The sequence below is a fragment of the Caretta caretta genome, chromosome 9, assembly GCF_965140235.1.
Source record: "Caretta caretta isolate rCarCar2 chromosome 9, rCarCar1.hap1, whole genome shotgun sequence".
NCBI lineage: Eukaryota > Metazoa > Chordata > Testudines > Cheloniidae > Caretta > Caretta caretta.
Window position 1 is genome coordinate 49337831 of NC_134214.1, and position 16926 is coordinate 49354756.

Consider the following 16926-nt stretch of genomic DNA (forward strand, 5'->3'; position numbering starts at 1 on the left):
GAATTGAAGCCAGGTCTCAGAACTAAAGTAGGGGTCCAACTACCAGATCCAAGGGCAAGACAGTCAGGAATTGGAAGCTCAGAACTGGGTTATCAGATTCTGAGGCTGCGACAGGCCTGGAACAAGAGCAGGGCAGGGTCTAGGCTGCAGCAGGCCAGAGGAGCATAGGGAGGTATGTATTCTTAGGCAGCCGGCACCCTCGTGCTGGGTTTAAGAACAGACCTGCTGGCTTCCTCAGCCAATCAGGTGGGACAGTCTGTCAAGTGGCCTAGCTGGTGCAGCCCAGCTGTGCTCCTTAGGCCCGCAGGAGAGCAAGGCACAGATGTGCAGCGTCCTGCCCCCACACTGAGCGCTTCACAATTTCTTACCACTCCAAGGCTGTGCAGTATCCTGCCCTGCCTCGGCGCTGCGTGGTGCTTTCCCCCGCGCTGCTTTCTGCTCCCCCACTAGGTGCTGGGCACTTTCCTATCCCCCACCCGGCCCTGCACTGCGCAGTGGGGACCCCTCCGCCACCGGGGGAAGGGCAGGAGAGGCGCGTGACTCGGGTCCCGCAGGGTGGCTAGGTCGCAGGAGGCCAGCGAGTCGCAGCTATAGGCGGCGGGCCCTGGCGGTGGGGCGTGACTGTAAGGGGCGGGGAGAGGCGCATGAGCGCTGCTGCTGCAGCAGCTGCTCTTTGCCCACAGAGGAGGCGGGCGCGCGCGCATGCGCACTGTGTGTCCACTCCGCTGGACTGGTGCCGGTCGCGGGGTTTCTGGAGCCCGGCCGTGGCTGCTGCCGGGCTCGGTGCTTCCCCCGTCACAGCGGCGCGGCGCCTCTCCTCCCCCCGGGACCCTCGTGCTGCTGCCTGGGCCACAGGCACAGCAACCCACCCGGCTCAGACGCTGGCCGGGCCGCGGGCTCTGCTCACCGCCGCGCCATCTGCGGGCGCGCGTTAGCCAACGTCCCAGCGCGCCCCCTTCGGAAGCGGGCTCCGGCGGCCGCCCGGGGCGAGCCTGAGGGAGGCAGCGAGCGCGGTTCGTAGCGGCCGGTCCTTGGCTGGGCGAGCTGGAGATGGAGCCCGAGAGCCTCGGCGCGGAGCAGGGCGCCTCTCTCCCGGGGCCCGCCGACGAGCTGGGGACGCTGCTGGGCCAAGATGCCGCGCTGCCGAAGCTGAGCGGCGGGGAGCTGGACAGGGAGCTGGAGTCCAAAAGTGACCTGGTGAGGCTGGGTTTGTGGCTCCCCTGGGGTAACGCTCTGCGTGAGGCGAAGCCTGGGCTCTGGCTGCTGGGGGGACCTGACTGGGTGGGGCCCGTGTAGACGAAGGGAGAGGCAGGAGTCTCCGCTCGGGCTGTGTGTTTACTTCCACTTACATCTGCGGCTTTCGTGTCCCGTAAAAGGTTTGGGTTTGGTCTAAGCCACACGAGTCTTCACAGCTGTTTTATTGACGTGTGTGCGCTTCTAGGGTACTAGCCTGTGCTTTGGGGTTGGCAATGCCAATGTTGTGTTATCCACAGTGGATCCAGGATACTTGAGAGAGGTGGTGAGTGAGGTGATATCTTTGACTGGACCATCTTCTGTTGGGGAACAACTTAAGCTTTCACACCCCACAGAGTGCTTCTTCAGGTCTGGGAAAGGAACTCAGGGTGTCACAACCGCTCGGTACAAAGTGGAACAACAACGGGAGGACTTGTGGCACCTTAGAGACTAACAAATTTATTAGCGCATAAGCTTTCGTGGGCTACAGCTCACTTCACCGGATGTATAGAATGGAACACACACACACACACGTTGGAAGTTACCATACAGACTGTGAGAGGCTAATTAGTTGAAGATGAGCTATTATCAGCAGGAGAAAAAAACTTTTGTAGTGATAATCAAGATGGCCCATTTAGACAGTTGACAAGAAGGTGTGAGGATACTTAACTTAAGGAAATAGATTCAATATGTGTAATGACCCAGCCACTCCCAGTTTCTACTCAAACCCAAGTTAATGGTATCTAGTTCGCATATTAATTCAAGTGCAGCAGTTTCTCTTTGGAGTCTGTTTTTGAAGCTTTTCTTTTGCAAAATTGCCACCCTTAAATGTTTTACTGAGTGACCAGGGAGGATGAAGTGTTCTCATACCAGTTTTTGAATGTTATGATTCCTGATGTCAGATTTGTGTCCATTTATTCTTTTGCGTAGAGACTGTCTGGTTTGGCCAATGTACATGGCAGAGTGGCATTGCTGGCACATATCACATTGGTAGATGTGCAGGTGAACGAGCCCCTGATGCATTAGCTGCAATAATCGCAATAATAATCGCGATTAGGTCCTATGATGGTGTCACTTGAATAAATATGTGGACAGAGTTGGCATCGGGCTTTGTTGCAAGGATAGGTTCCCGAGTTAGTGTTTTTGTTGTGAGTGGCTGGGTCATATTGAATCTATTTCCTTAAGCATCCTCACTCCTTCTTGTCAACTCCCCTCCCCCCCCCCTCGAAGTAAGCGCTGCCCTGCACCCTGTCAAGGTTCCTTCCCCACTCTGAACTCTAGGGTAGAGATGTGGGGACCTGCATGAAAGACCCCATAAGCTAATTCTTACCAGCTTAGGTTAAAAACTTCCCCAAGGTACAAACTTTGCCTTGTCCTTGAACCCTATGCTGCCACCACCAATCGTTTTAAACAAAGAACAGGGAAAGAGCCCACTTGGAGATGTCTTCCCCCAAAATATCCCCCCAAGTCCTACACCCCCTTTTCTGGGGAAGGCTTGATAGGAATCCTCACCAATTGGTACAGGTGAACACAGACCCAAACCCTTGGATCTTAAGAACAATGAAAAATCCATCCGGTTCTTAAAAGAAGAATTTTAATTAAAGAAAAGTTAAAAGAATCACCTCTGTAAAATCAGGATGGTAAATACCTTACAGGGTAATCAGATTCAAAACATAGAGAATCCCTCTAGGTAAAACCTTAAGTTACAAAAAGACACAAAAACAGAAATATACATTCCATCCAGCACAGCTTATTTTATCAGCCATTAAACAAAAGGAAATCTCTAGCATGTTCTAGCTAGATTACTTACTAACTTAACAGGAGTTGTAAGGCTGCATTCCTGATCTGTTCCCGGCAAAAGCATCACACAGACAGACAAACACTTTCAAATCTGGAGGTGGGGGAACAAAGGATCTTGTCCCCTCATTGGTCATTTTGGGTCAGGTGCCAGCGAGGTTATCTTAGCTTCTTAACCCTTTACAGGTGAAAGGGTTTTGCGTCTGGCCAGGAGGGATTTTATAGCACTGTATACAGAAAGGTGGTTACCCTTCCCTTTATTTTTATGACATACCCCAACCATCTGCCCGAGCCCTGAACTCCCTCCCACACCTGAACTGCTGCTATTGCTTGCCCAAGGGCTGCCTGGCTCAGACAGCCCCGAGCCAGCCCCACTGGCTGCTGAAGAAGTCACGGAAGTAACGGAATCTCTGTTACAGACACGCAGCCTTAATTATGACTTTAGTATGATGAAGTTTAATAATTTTTTTCATTTTATCTTTTAAAATATATTGTTAGTGCTTATATGTAGATGGCAATAGGGAGTGCCAAAGCTGCCGTTTGTACTGGATTGCCAAACTGTTCTTAAAAAATAAATGTAAGAAATGTTACAAATGATTCCATTTCAGTGTACAAACCAATTATCTACAGAGCATAAGTTCAGTTTACTTTTGTTTAATTGTGTTAAGAATTGTTAACATTATATGACCAAGGGGACAATGTCAACTTGGAAATAACATTTGTCTTAAAACACCATAATTATAAGGAACACTTACAGTAATTAAAGTTTTGAGAGAAATCTCTCTTCAGTGTATTGTATTTTGTGCATTTGATAAAGTAGGTATACTCACATTCACTGTTCTGGTGGTGGGCAAAGGGAAAAATGACTAGCTGAAAAGCTCTTTTTAAACATCACCAAGGAAGCAGAAAAAAGTTAAGGATTTAAAATAAATATTAGGCCATACTACTCAAAGTTACTGTCAGAAACTGGAATTTCTTGATGAAAAATTGCTGAGGGTAAAAGTTGATTCAAGAGTGTCTGCCATATTCCCACTCTTAGGATGTGCCCCAGATGCTGCTGGGCTTTAGATCCCTTCTAGAATAGCTGTGCCCAATGTGTAAAATCAGAATAAGTCTTCCACCTAGTCTGTCTTGTCTATTTAGATTTAAGCTCTTTGGAGTAGGAACTGTCTCTTAGGGCTTGTCTACATGGTGAAATTTTCTGGCATAACTATACCATTATAATTGTATTGCTGTAGCTATGTCAGTATAACTCCCTATGTGGACATTAATTCTGGAGTGAGCATTCACATGAAGAGTTGTCAGTACAACTATAGCGATAGAAATATACTGGTATAACTATAGGGCAGAGGTTCCCAAACTTTCTTATTGTGTACCCCCTTCCAGATCTGCCATCGTACCCCTGCCCTTCTCATCATTGATGCTTTGTTCTTCTTAACACTACCTGTCTTTAGCCATCTGTCCATATTCCACTGTTATGTACAGATAGTTATAGCCCGACATATACAACTGAAAAAAACCACCCTGAATAAGTTCTGAGCTCAGTTAGGCTGGACATTTGCTGGGCAACTGAATCCATGCTGTACGGTGATTGGAGGTGAGGACTCTGTACTTCAGCGTCTCTGTGTTCTTATTGGTACATCTTGAAGTAAATTAACTACGGTATTTAATATAACAAATTCCCACAGAGTTTTAAAGCTTCGTCTGAGTAGCCTATTATGAAAATACAATAAATAAAATCCACTGTTACACAATTTCTTCCATGTACTCCCCAGAGATGTCTCGCATACCCCCAGAGGTACGCATATCACAGTTTGGGAACACCTGCTTTAGTGTGTGAGCAATACCTAACACAACAGGGGCATGATCTAAGTTGGAGCCTCTAGATACAGTAGAATCCCTAGTTTACAAACTAAGTAGTTTTTGAGGAGTTAATGAAATAGAAAAGCTGCTCATTGAACCTCTTAAATATAGTAGGTATGGCACACTGGATTGCTTTCTTGTCCTTCAGACCACTGCAAAGCAATTTTGAGTGCATTGAAGGCATCTGAATGTGAAGGTAGAGTAGAACTTCAAAGTTATGAACACCTTGGGAATGGAGGTTCGTAATTCTGAACAAAACGTTTTGGTGGTTCTTTCAAAAGTTTACAACTGAACATTGACTTACTATAGCTTTAAAACTTTGCAGAAGAGAAAATGCTGCCTTCTGTTTATTTTTTTGTTTAGTAGTTTAACACAGTACTGTATTTGTTTTTTTTTGGGTCTCTGCTGCTGCCTGATTGTATGCTTCTGGTTCCAACTGAAGTGTGTGATTGACTGGTCAGTTTGTAACTCTGAAATTCTACTGTACATCATGCTCCAGTCTGTCTTCAGAAAGTTGCGAAGTGAAGTACATTCTGGGTCTGTGTAAAAAATGTGTTTGGAAGGTGGAATAAAGAGGCTAAACTCAATCTGTTGTTTTTCTTTTTTCTTTAGATAGATGACAAAGAGTTTGATATTCCCCAGGTTGATACCCCTCCAACACTGGAAAGCATATTAAATGAGGTGAGTACCTTTTTAAGAGTTAAGAAACCCAGTCATATACTGTAGTGTTCCAAAATATTGAAACAAACAGAATTGTTCATATTAATAAATTCTCTCTAAATTACAATGAAATTGAATATTTTGTCTTTCTGTGGTTGTCAAAATACACAAACTGTGTAGTAATTACTCTGAACCCAGTGTGATGCACTTAGATTTTGTGTTTTCTACTCAGATGATGCCATCTTATATTTCGAAGATACTTGTATTTTTAGAAAATATTTACAGGTAGGTAGAAACACAATTGGGCATACTTGTGAATAGATACGTAGTCACAGAACACTAGGTATGTAGGTAAATGTTATAAATGGATAAATACAGTTTGAGGCAATATTGTGTTGTCATTTGATACAGAGACTACTCTTGTAGTATTGTTATATCTAGGCACCAAAATATTGTTTGTGTGCTCTCTGTGTATATGCATAGTGTGTATATATGGTGGCATGTATTATACATCAGTGCATGTTGCAGCAGTTAATTGGGTGAGTAGGGCAGGTTCATTTATATCCGTGAATTTTTGTGTGTTGTTTTTCAGTATATAGATTCCCACACAAATAACTTTGGGAATGGTAAGGTTGTTACAATCTTTCTGCCTCTCCCTTACAAGAGCAAGAGTCTTTATATATAAAAACAATTCCCCCCCCCACCTTCAAATATTAAAAAATGGAGCAACATCATGTTTCCTGAAGGTCTAGAGCCAAGGCATACGCTGAGACTTACTTTTAGGTAATTTTGTTTTTACTGTGGATCTCTGTAGTGCCTCTGGCCTTACTTTGACACACAGCTCCCTAGATTTATCCTCAAGATCTGTGGCTCAGTTTGGTTTAGTGTTTTGTTTTTATGTACTTAAATTAGTAGGTTTTATGGCCAGAAGGGAGCATTATGATGATCTAATCTAATCTGCTACATGATATAAGCCAGAGAATTTCACCCAGTGATCCATGCATAAAACCCTATAGCTTTTGGTTGAACTAGTGCAAGTCTTCTAGAAAACTGCCCATTCTTGATATTAAGACTACAAGTGGTTGAGAATTTACCGTGCCCCTTAATAATCTGTTCCAGTCTTAATTATTTACCTTTAAGAATTGGCTTCTTATTTCCACTTTGAACATTGACTGCACGTTCTAGACTCTGGCCCCTACATCTTCTGAGAGTCAGTCCCTGTCAGACTCCAGCAGTGGGGATCTCTACTAGTAACACAAGTACTCCAAGAAAAACTGGTTACCCCTTGTAACTGGCATCTTTCTGGATGGTTGTTTATAAAGCACTGTGGCTCCCTATATGTTCTAAGTGCAAGGAAGCGTGACCTTGGCATCAACAGCCTGAGAACTCCATTAGAGGTGACTCATCTGTTTTGTCTGTCATGTTTACCAAATGTTGCTTTTCTTTCAGACTGATGATGAAGAGGAGTCTTTCGTTCTTGAGGATCCCTCTCTTTTAAACATTGATAATATTGACACTCACTCCTATGACACATCTTCCTTGGCAAGCTCGGACAGTGGGGACAGGACGCACTCGAAAAGGTAACTGATAAGTTGGGCAGTTCTAAATCTCAAAGATGGTGTCAGAAAGATGTGTGTCATGAGTATTGGAACTGATTTATCATATTTCACTGAGCACCACACAACTATATTTTCTGACCTACACTCAAGTCTATTCAATCCATGGGATTAGTATGAGATCCAATGGGACAAGCTAGCAGGTATTGAATTGTAAACTAGAAATGTGGTCTACTATTCAAAAGACATTTAGAACAATACCAAGCAAAGAACCACCCAAACTTCTGTGTTGAAATATTTTTCATATAAAAGAACCAGTTTTCTCAATAAAAACCTAATCTTTTTGTTATCTTATTGGGGGGAAAAACCCACCATTAAGAGGAAAATCCCTCAATATACTTTTTGTAAACTCTGATAGGATCAAACCCCAGTGCAGGTGTTAAAAATGGATGATGTGGACAAAGAAAAGTAATTCTGCCACAGGCTACTTCTTCCTAAAGGATCCACTAGACAGAAAGATAGACGTTTTGCACCATGGCTCTTTATATGCTGCAGTGGGCTGTGAAAACTTGCAGAACTGTGTACCAGAATCTAGACTTTCATGGCTTATTTTAAATTTAAAAAATTATCTATTGTGGTTGTAAAGAAAACCTTCCAAATGTGAACAGTGTAATTGATGAATTTGTGTGTAGACATCCAGAAACAGTGTTTTTTGAGAGTATGTGAACTGTTCCCTCTCTTTAGTGGAGTGTTAACTTAATCACGGTTTAGAGGGCAACATTGTATTGTTGATTATTTAACCAATTTAACGGCTGATTATTTGTACCAGATGTTCTAGCCCCACAATCCCAAACCACTCCTGGTTCCTTCTCTGGGGCCAAAAGTTCCAGCTGCCCCCTGAAAATTTGCACAGTGCAGTGGTTATTAATATAAGATTAGATGAAAAATGATTGGGACAAAATAAAATGATTTGAATGTAAAGTCAAATAAGATACAATGACATACTGGCTATTTTCATAGGTTAAAAACAAGTTTTTATCAAATTCAGTTTGCCTGAAGTGTTGAAGTAGTATTTCCAGTTTGCTGTACAGAAGTACTGCAGAAACCACAAGGCCTTGCTGCAGGCTTTAGGCCAAGCTAACTTCAGGGTACGTGGTCTTTGACAATAGCCATAAGCCATACTAAAAAAAAGTAGGCACCTATTTTTTGAAAATCTTAACAAAGTCCACATGTGAGGTCCTAAATGTGTGTCCTCACTCAGAAGTGCTGAGCACCCAGGAGTTCTCAGAGGCCATTTTTGAAAATCTGTGTATACGTAGGAATTTACAGTTAATTTATAGAATCACAATGAGGCCCTGTGTCAGTGGGGCTTTATTAGTACATTATATTGTATATACAGTAACACTTTAATAAAATATGCTTGAATTCGTTTATGGGGAAAAATAAGTTTCCAGTTTTACTGTTCTTGGCTGATTTAAAAACATTGTTAACTTTCAAATCAAATGAAACTGTTCAACCTAAGAGTTCAATTAAATTTTAAAATCTGTGTTAATGCATAACACCTATAGTTAAGATTGCCTGGCTGTCCCTATTCTAATGGGCCATGTTCAGCTCCTTGTAATTTCTCAAACTTTCACTTTTCAGGCTGAAACTTTCCATATCTAATCTCTGCCCAAGGGTGGTGATTATTAAATAAAAATGAGCAGGAACATTTTAGCCATTTTCAAATATGAAGTGTGAAAATAATCATTTGCAACCTTTTATTAATAGTTCTGATGTTTCAGTGTTTGGCGAGGAAATCATTTGAAATGGAGAGAATTCTTAAAAGCCTGAAAATGATCTTTTTGGAGGGCTGTTAATATTTGGTCAAATTGAAGGGTTAACAAAAAGACAAAGCAGACACACTAACTTTTTAACAAGGCAGGTTTTGTATTAAAAATCTCTTTCCCTTTGGTTTTGTGCCTGTGTGCATCAGAAAGTTGAATGGATTTCTCACTTGACATACAAGTGCTTGTGGAATCTGTCTGAAAAAGTGGGTACAATTCAAGGCAGGGGCCCAAACCTCACTCCATATCATTTGTGAAAATATGTTCCTGCCTCTCTCATTGCATGGTTTGGATAGTGTGTGGTGAATGAGGTGATTGCAACTGTTAGTAACTTTTTCCTATAAACTCAGATGGTAGGATTTATTCTGGACTAACAACGTTTTTACTCTTCTTAGAAAGAAAAAACTCCCTGATTCTTTCTCTCTTCATGGATCGGTTGTCCGTCTTTCTCTTCTGAAAGGAATTTCTGCCCAAATAGTATCTGCTGCAGTAAGTGTCTTATTCATTACAATGAACAGGAATGAGAATATAAATTGGTAAATAAAAACAGTAGCTACTCTGGTAAGAAGTGTGTAGAGTTCTACTTCATCAGTTTCACACTGACAGGTTTCAGAGTAACAGCCGTGTTAGTCTGTATTCGCAAAAAGAAAAGGAGTACTTGTGGCACCTTAGAGACTAACCGATTTATTTGAGCATAAGCATAATGATGCATCCGACGAAGTGAGCTGTAGCTCATGAAAGCTTATGCTCAAATAAATCGGTTAGTCTCTAAGGTGCCACAAGTACTCCTTTTCTAGTTTCACACTGTGCGCTCTTAGCTTCAAGTAATATTCTGTACCTCTGAGCTTAATGAAGAGGCAAAGGAGTGGTGCATTGAGTCAGGAAAGCTGGTTTCTCGCAGTGCTCATCCACAGCCTCTGGAAGGAAAGTGAGTCCCAAAGGAAATGGCTGTTAAAGAATTCATCTCAAAGAAAAAGTTCAATGAAATATAAACCTGTGTGTTCCAGTCCAGTCTAATCACTACATCTAGTTATAAAGAAAAGTAAATGGCTAAAGTATTCTTAAATAAAGACAGATCAGAGGGAACTCCCCCATGACAATAGTAATGATACGAAGACTGAAAATATCACCTTTTCATTAGGAAAAAAGTTTATGAACCACTGAAGGGGAAGGGGTAACTTTTCTTGAAATCTCTGATTAACTAAATAGTAGGAAAGCTAGCTGTTGTGCTAACCAAATAGACTTGCCTTGCTGTTCTGAAACGTACTTAGAATGTTTTCTGCCAAAAAAAAAAAAAAAAAAAAAGATTCTTTCAGCACTATTTTGCTTCATTAAATGGATGATGATACTGAATCAGCTTATGGTCTGACTGATCCCTGCCCTTATAAGCCTCATTGGCTATAATGCATGCATCCACTTTTTTACAGTCTTAGTCAGATGGACTATATTAACTCTGACCTCAGTCTTGCCACATAAAACACAGTATGACTGTACTGTTACACTGACCCAGAGGAAGTGTCTGTCTGAGATCAGAGTTAAAGCTGCTTGTTTTTGTGGATTTGAATGTATGCCAAGTGGGATGCTATATATTGGAAATAAAAGGGAGTTTTGTTTTGGTCATGACTGTCATGCTGTCTGGAATGGCTCATAACTGTGAGTGCCTGCCTCAGGGCAGACTGTAAAAAGCAAGGCAGACACCCCAGACTGGTAGTATCTGTAATTAGATCTCACCAATCAAGTACCAAATGTGAACTCCCAAAGTACTTCAGCAGTTTTATAAGGGAATCGCAGACAGTCCTGTTAGACGCTCCAGTCTATCGTGCCACCAAGGCAAGTAGTGCTATGTGATAAATGGTCACTTACCTGGAATATTTGTGATTTTTGGTGTTACTCTCAAGAGACCAGTCACCCAGGTAGATTTACATCCCAGGTCTCACACCAAAAGCAATGCTGGCAGCCAGTTCTATAGTATGCTAACTAAAGGTTTATTAGCTAAGAAAAAGGAATGAGAGTTACTGAGAGGTTAAAGCAGGTAAAAATATGTACAGATGAGTTGCAGTCTAATTCCAAATGACAGTAAAGATGTAGTAATCTGCAGAGAGAAAGGAGCATGTTTTGCATTTTTGATCATCACACACTGATTGATTGCCTTCAATGCACAAGAATTAGCACATTCCTGTTAGTTCTTAATTTGGATTACACAAGGCTTCTTTCTTATTTGATGGGTTATTTAGTTACAAGAATATATACAATATAAATGTTTGCTATTACATTATAACAGGATTCAGATAAGTGAAAACAATGCATGTAATATCCAATTAGTTTTTTTGAAGTTTAAACACCAAATGCATTCTTATGCATTTAACTATCACTTCTGTATTAGTATAAATACAAGTGAATTGGCTAGCTTCCAGCTGTGAGTTTGACAGTTCTCAGCTGATGCCTAGGCTTTCGCATGATCTGGCACCTGGTCTGCCAGTGTTAGTGATGAGCTAGAGTGCATTGAGGTAGCAAGATTTAATTTTGTGGTAAAATATGTTAGTAATTATCCACACAGATTCTACTCCTGGTGCATGTACACCCCATGTGCATGAAATCAGTTTAAAAAAAAAAAAGGAATGTCGGCTGTGGCTGCTCCCTTGTGCCCTCCCGGCCACCGAAGCCGAGGACATAAGTGGTAAGGCAGCTGTAATTGTCACTCAGTTCCATCGTGCCATGGGTGGTAAGAAGAAACACTAGTACTGTCTGTGTCTTCGAGCAACAGTTTCTCCTGTCTCACTTGTGAACTCGTTTAGCTTTCTTAAACTTTGGTTTTTATTTATTTTTGTTCATCTTGGTGACTTTCAAGTCTCCCATCTTTAATACCTGCCCCTCATGCAACTCCACTGTGCCCACTAATGATGTGCACTGCAGATGTCTCACCTGCCTGGGAGAGGGACACAACATAGCATTGCTTGATATGCTAAAAAGATCCTCAAGAACAGAGAGACAAGGCTGCGTTATTCTTGATGGAGATGTCCATGCAACCCCAGTCTATTGTCCCCAAGAAGCCTGGGAAAGCTCAACTGCTCCTGTTCTCAGCGCTGGCTAGCTGTGGTACCACCTCTACGTCTCCTGCATTCTCCTCCCACAGATGGCATTCAGGCACCAGGGAGAGGGAGAAAAGAAGCACCACTGCAGTCAGGACGTCAGATGCAAATTTGCCGTCCTTCATTGAGTATGAGACTCGGATCTTCTCAAGCTCCCTCTGCTAGGAAGTGCAGCCTCAAGCCCTGCCCTGGTGCGTTGGCATCAACGACGACTCCATTCCAAAAGGACTGCGGTGCTTCTGGCATGGCGTCTGCACTATGTGCTCTAGCACCAAGACCCTTGGTGACTACCACCTACCACATCACTGAGCACTTCCTTGGCATTGCTGTCCACTTGGTACCAAACATCCTGGTATTGGTGGAACTTTTCATCAGTCTGGTACCAGTCTCCTCTCTTGGACCATTTTGAGAGACGTCTTGAATCAGCTGTCTACTTTGGCTTTGTTCCATCTGGTACCGTGCAGACCTGATAGCCTGGACAGGACTGCCTCTCTCTGGAGGAGACCTATGTCTGCTTGTCCTCACTTGAATGCACTGGAGGCTCCTCTACCTCCAGATCCCGATCTCCTCCCTGGGTGAGACAGTGGGCATTTAGTGGACAGCCCAGAGAGTACTATAAAGATGAACATAGTAGATTCCAAAGAGCATCTTCATCACAATATCCTCTACAGTTTAACAACTCTGGCCATTATTGGCCTCCCTTGGGCATGAACTCCTACTCTGGAAGAGACCCACTTCTTTTGTTTCTCAACCAATACCCCCTTCTCTGAGGAAACAATTTTAGCCTCCTCTAACTGCTCCACTTCCCCAAACACAGCGGAGGAGTACTTCAGTTGGAAAGACCAACTTTCTCCTGTCCAGGAACCACCAACCTCCTCAACAAGCTTCCTTGGCTCTGGGTGAAGCTGTTAACATATCTTCTTCAGTCTCACAAGATGAGTTTAAAATTTTCCAGGATCTCCTCAAAGTTCTCAGCAATCCTTTTGGACATTCTATCTGAGATAATTCAGGAAGAAAAAAGGTAAATTTTTGGATGTTCTCCACATTGCAAGGTGGGCTGGATAGCAATGCTCAAAAATGAGGGTGATCTTTTGCTGGTGAAAGAGATCTGGCATACTCCCACCTTCATTCCACCTACCTCAAAGCAGATAGGAAATGCTAGCCCCCCTGTGAGGGGATTTGAGGGTTTCTTCCAACACCTGACACCTGACTACTGGTGGTCCAGGAGAAATCTAAACAAGAGGGAGCTCCGCCCCCAAAAGTGTACCTGTTTGGCCACAATGTCTATTCTTGTCAGCCTCCAGTTGAGGGTGGCTAATTATCAAGTTTTGCTTTCAAAGCTTGATTTTTTTAAATTTTCTTTTCCTCCTTTGGGAGCGATTCTCAAACCTCCTGAACAATTTGCCACAGGAGAACACTAGGAGGAGTGAAGACCTTGATGGTAGAGGTGTAGCTGGCCACCAGGACCTGCTTGGATATGGTGGCAGAGACCATGGCATCTGGCATTGCCATGAGACCTGCTTCCTGGGTCCAGACACCTGAAATCCAATGGGAAGTCAAAACCACAAGAGGACCTCCTGTTTTGAGGTTACCGATCTTCTCCATCCCCCCCAACCCTACAGACAACACATCAGTCTTAAGTGCACTAAGGCGACTCTTCAACCATTGGGCCTTTGTGTTCCCACATTGTGTTTTTACATCACAGAGAAATCAGCAAATCCAAGTCAGTCCTACACATAACAGTTTTCTGAGCCTCCATGCAAGAGACAGAGGTTCCACAGACATTGCTCAATCCTCCTCCATCCCACGTGCTGCACCTCCTTAAAGAACTGGTTTTGATGTGAGTGTTGAGAGCCTGGCAGAACGTTTTATGGTTCGTCCTTTCCCCATCCACCCCTTTTGAGAACCTTCCTGAGGAACTGGATGAGAATAACCTCAGACCTGTGGGTCCTCAAGGTAGTTAGTCAAGGGTATTCCATTCAGTTTCTGCCTACCCCCTTCCCCATCTCCTTTCAGGGAATGCTCTCACAAGTGTCTTTTTTTTGGAACAGAAAGTGAACTCCTTAATATGACTTGGAGCTGTGGAGGAAGTACTTTTGGAATTAAAAAGAAGAGGCTTCTTTGGAATGAAAAAGTAGTGGGAATAGAAGAAGAGGGGTTGAATTTCCATCCTCTACCTCGGACATCTCCATGTCTCCGTCTGACATTTCAGATTCCGTATGGTTACTTTAGCTGCTGTATTCCCCTCCCTGGATCCATTGGACTGGTTTGTGGCTCTCTATCTTTCACATCTCCATTCACCAAGCTCAGATTTTTGGTTGGGACCTGTCAGTGCCAGTACAAGGAGTTACTACCTTTTGGCCTCTCAACATTTGCCTCCGTCCATCGCCGCCCTCCCCCAGTCCCGTCTTCACAAAGGAGTAGTTGCCCCTCTGTGCAGACTGGGAATACAAATGTAAGTATGTCCTTACCTGTAAAATTGGCTTGTTCAGGGATTCAAAAAGTCAAAAACTTCATTTATGCAGTCCTTTGTTTCTTCAGCTCCCTGAGTCTCAGGGTCAACAGGGACAAGCCTTCTGTGACCCTGACCTAATCTATACAGTTTATCTGGGCTCCAGTGGACTGCAAGTCTGCAAGAGCTTATCAAATGAATAGTGCTTTCCAACCATGGCAGATTCTATCAACCAGCTCTGCAAGTACCCTAGAACACCAGCGAAGTCGTGTCTTAAACTCATGGGATGTATGGAAGTGTGTATTTATGTTGCACAGCATCTTCACCTCTAGCTGCTAGAAAGCTGGTTGAAATCCATATATATCCACCCAGAAAATGCGGCATGGACCAGCTTATCACTGTCCCTGTAGAAGTCCCCATCTTTTTAAAACTGGTGTACAGATCCGTTCCAGTCTCTCTCTGTTGCCACCAAGATAGTAATAACAGGTGCTTCCATTTTGTAGCGGGGAGCTATTTTGGCCATTTAAAAGCCCAAGGAAAAGTATGACTGTTTGAGAGCTTGCTGCATATGAACGTATGGAGTTCAGGGCAATGTGACTCACCTGCAAGGCTTTCTTTCCTCTTCTCTAATGTCTCCCTGTCCATGTAGTCACTGATGACACCACTGTGAATTACTACACCAACATGCAGGGAGGGGCAAAGTTATCTCCACTCTGCCAGGAAGTGTTGCATCTGTTGGAATGGTGCTTAGTCCACCAAATCACATGAGTCTGTTCCCCTTCCTGGACTGTGAAACACCTTCGCAGATTGTCTCAACAGGACTTCTGAAAGAGTTACTAACGGTTCCTCAGCAATTCTGTTATACACAGCATCTTTCTGAAGTTGGGATAGCTGTTGATGGGTCTATTTATGATGTATAGGAACAGCAAGTGTTGGGCATTCTGCTCTTTGGGGTACGGAGTAGGCCCAGGTTTGCAGATGGGTGCATTTCTCCTCCCATGGCTCCTCTGTACTTTAGTGCATGTTCACACAATCCTCAGAGTCCTCAAGAAACTCGGGCAGGACTTGGACTGTGTCATCTTGATAGTCCCAGCAAGACCCAGACAGTTCTGGTTCTCAGGTGAACTTTTGTGGACCCACCCATAACCCTACCTTTCCTTCCCAACATACTTTCTCAAAATAAGGGCCGGTTACTGTACCTGAACCTGGCTTCACTGCATCTGACTGTGTGGATGCTGGCTGGATTAACCCCCCCTAGAGAGAGACCGTTCATCTGAGGTCTAGGAGGTCTTCCTACAGAGCAGGAAGCCCTCTACCAGACTCACTTGTGCTGCAAAGTGGAAAAGATTTTCCATCTGGGCTTGATTAGGGTACACGTGGTGGCCATCTTTGCAGATTACTCATAGGTGCAGGGTTACGTTATGTATGTTCACCCTATGGTATCAAAATTTCTCAAGGGTCTCCCACATTTTCACCCCAGTCTAGGAGACTCCCCCTTTCTGGGATTGCGACTTGGTTCTAACTGGTCTGTTGGGGTACCCTCTTTGAACCGATGGCAGCCTGCTCTCTGTACCTTATGTCCACACAGATGCCATGATCTGCTCTACATCCCTGCTAATCAGGGTCCCGCTTTCTGGGATTCTTATTGGCAAAGGAACTGAGTTGTGATTGAGGCTGCCCTGCCTTTTAAGCCCCATCTTTAAGGGGCACAAAGGATATTGTTATTAAAAAAAGAAAAATACAATCTCGCATGCATGGGGCAGATGTGCACCATGAGTAGAATCGGTATGGACAATCCATCTCAAAGAACCATAGGGTAAGTAACGGTTCTTTTCATTTAGTTTGGTTTGAATCTTAATGCTGGTGCAGCTGGTGATTTCTCGACTTCTATTAAATTGCATGAATAAGAAATGCAGGTGAGCAATCTTAACTGAAAGTGAATATTTTTCATGTGGCAGGCTAAAGCTAATTGTGTATCTCGATCTTTTTTCTTTGGAGTGGGTGCAAATAACCCTCTTCACTTTGGGGGGTTTAAATTTCCCATAGAATCATGGGGTTCTGTACCTATTCCCACAGCTTCGCTCCTGCCTTCTGTGGGACAGTTCCACAGGCAGGACCACACCATGCTGCTGGCGTAGTCTCCTCATTGTCGTGTTGGTGCTGCTATTGGGGCACTGTGTGTATGAGACGCAGCACAGAGCGATCCTCCAAAAGTGCAGCTGTACTGACTGAACAGAAATGTACACAGGGAAGGAGCCCTACCTCCTTTTACTTTATTAATAATGACTTTTCTGTCACTGTAGGACAAAGTGGATGCTGGTTTACCTACTGCAATAGTAAGTACTGAAAGAACTGTAAAGTACAGTATAGTAAAACGTCCTGTTACATCTGTGGTCTATCCCTCATACTCCATAGTGCAGTATTGAAACTTTGACGTTTTCATCCTATGC

General features: G+C 43.5%; 1 protein-coding gene across 3 annotated transcripts in view; it reads left to right on the plus strand.

The window, feature by feature from the left end:
- Positions 1–692: 692 nt before the first annotated feature.
- The window catches only part of VPS8 (VPS8 subunit of CORVET complex), a 229679-nt gene continuing 213445 nt past the window's right edge, over positions 693–16926 (plus strand). For 2 of the 3 annotated variants that reach the window (XM_048863795.2, XM_075132277.1), the window contains exons 1-5: positions 695–1197; positions 5506–5574; positions 7003–7133; positions 9331–9424; positions 16780–16812. In XM_048863795.2, the coding sequence (XP_048719752.1) occupies positions 1051–1197; positions 5506–5574; positions 7003–7133; positions 9331–9424; positions 16780–16812 (474 nt within the window). In that variant the 5' untranslated portion in view covers positions 695–1050. Of the gene's footprint in view, positions 1198–5505; positions 5575–7002; positions 7134–9330; positions 9425–16779; positions 16813–16926 lie in introns of all 3 variants that reach the window. The other variant, XM_075132278.1, reaches the window with a different exon arrangement.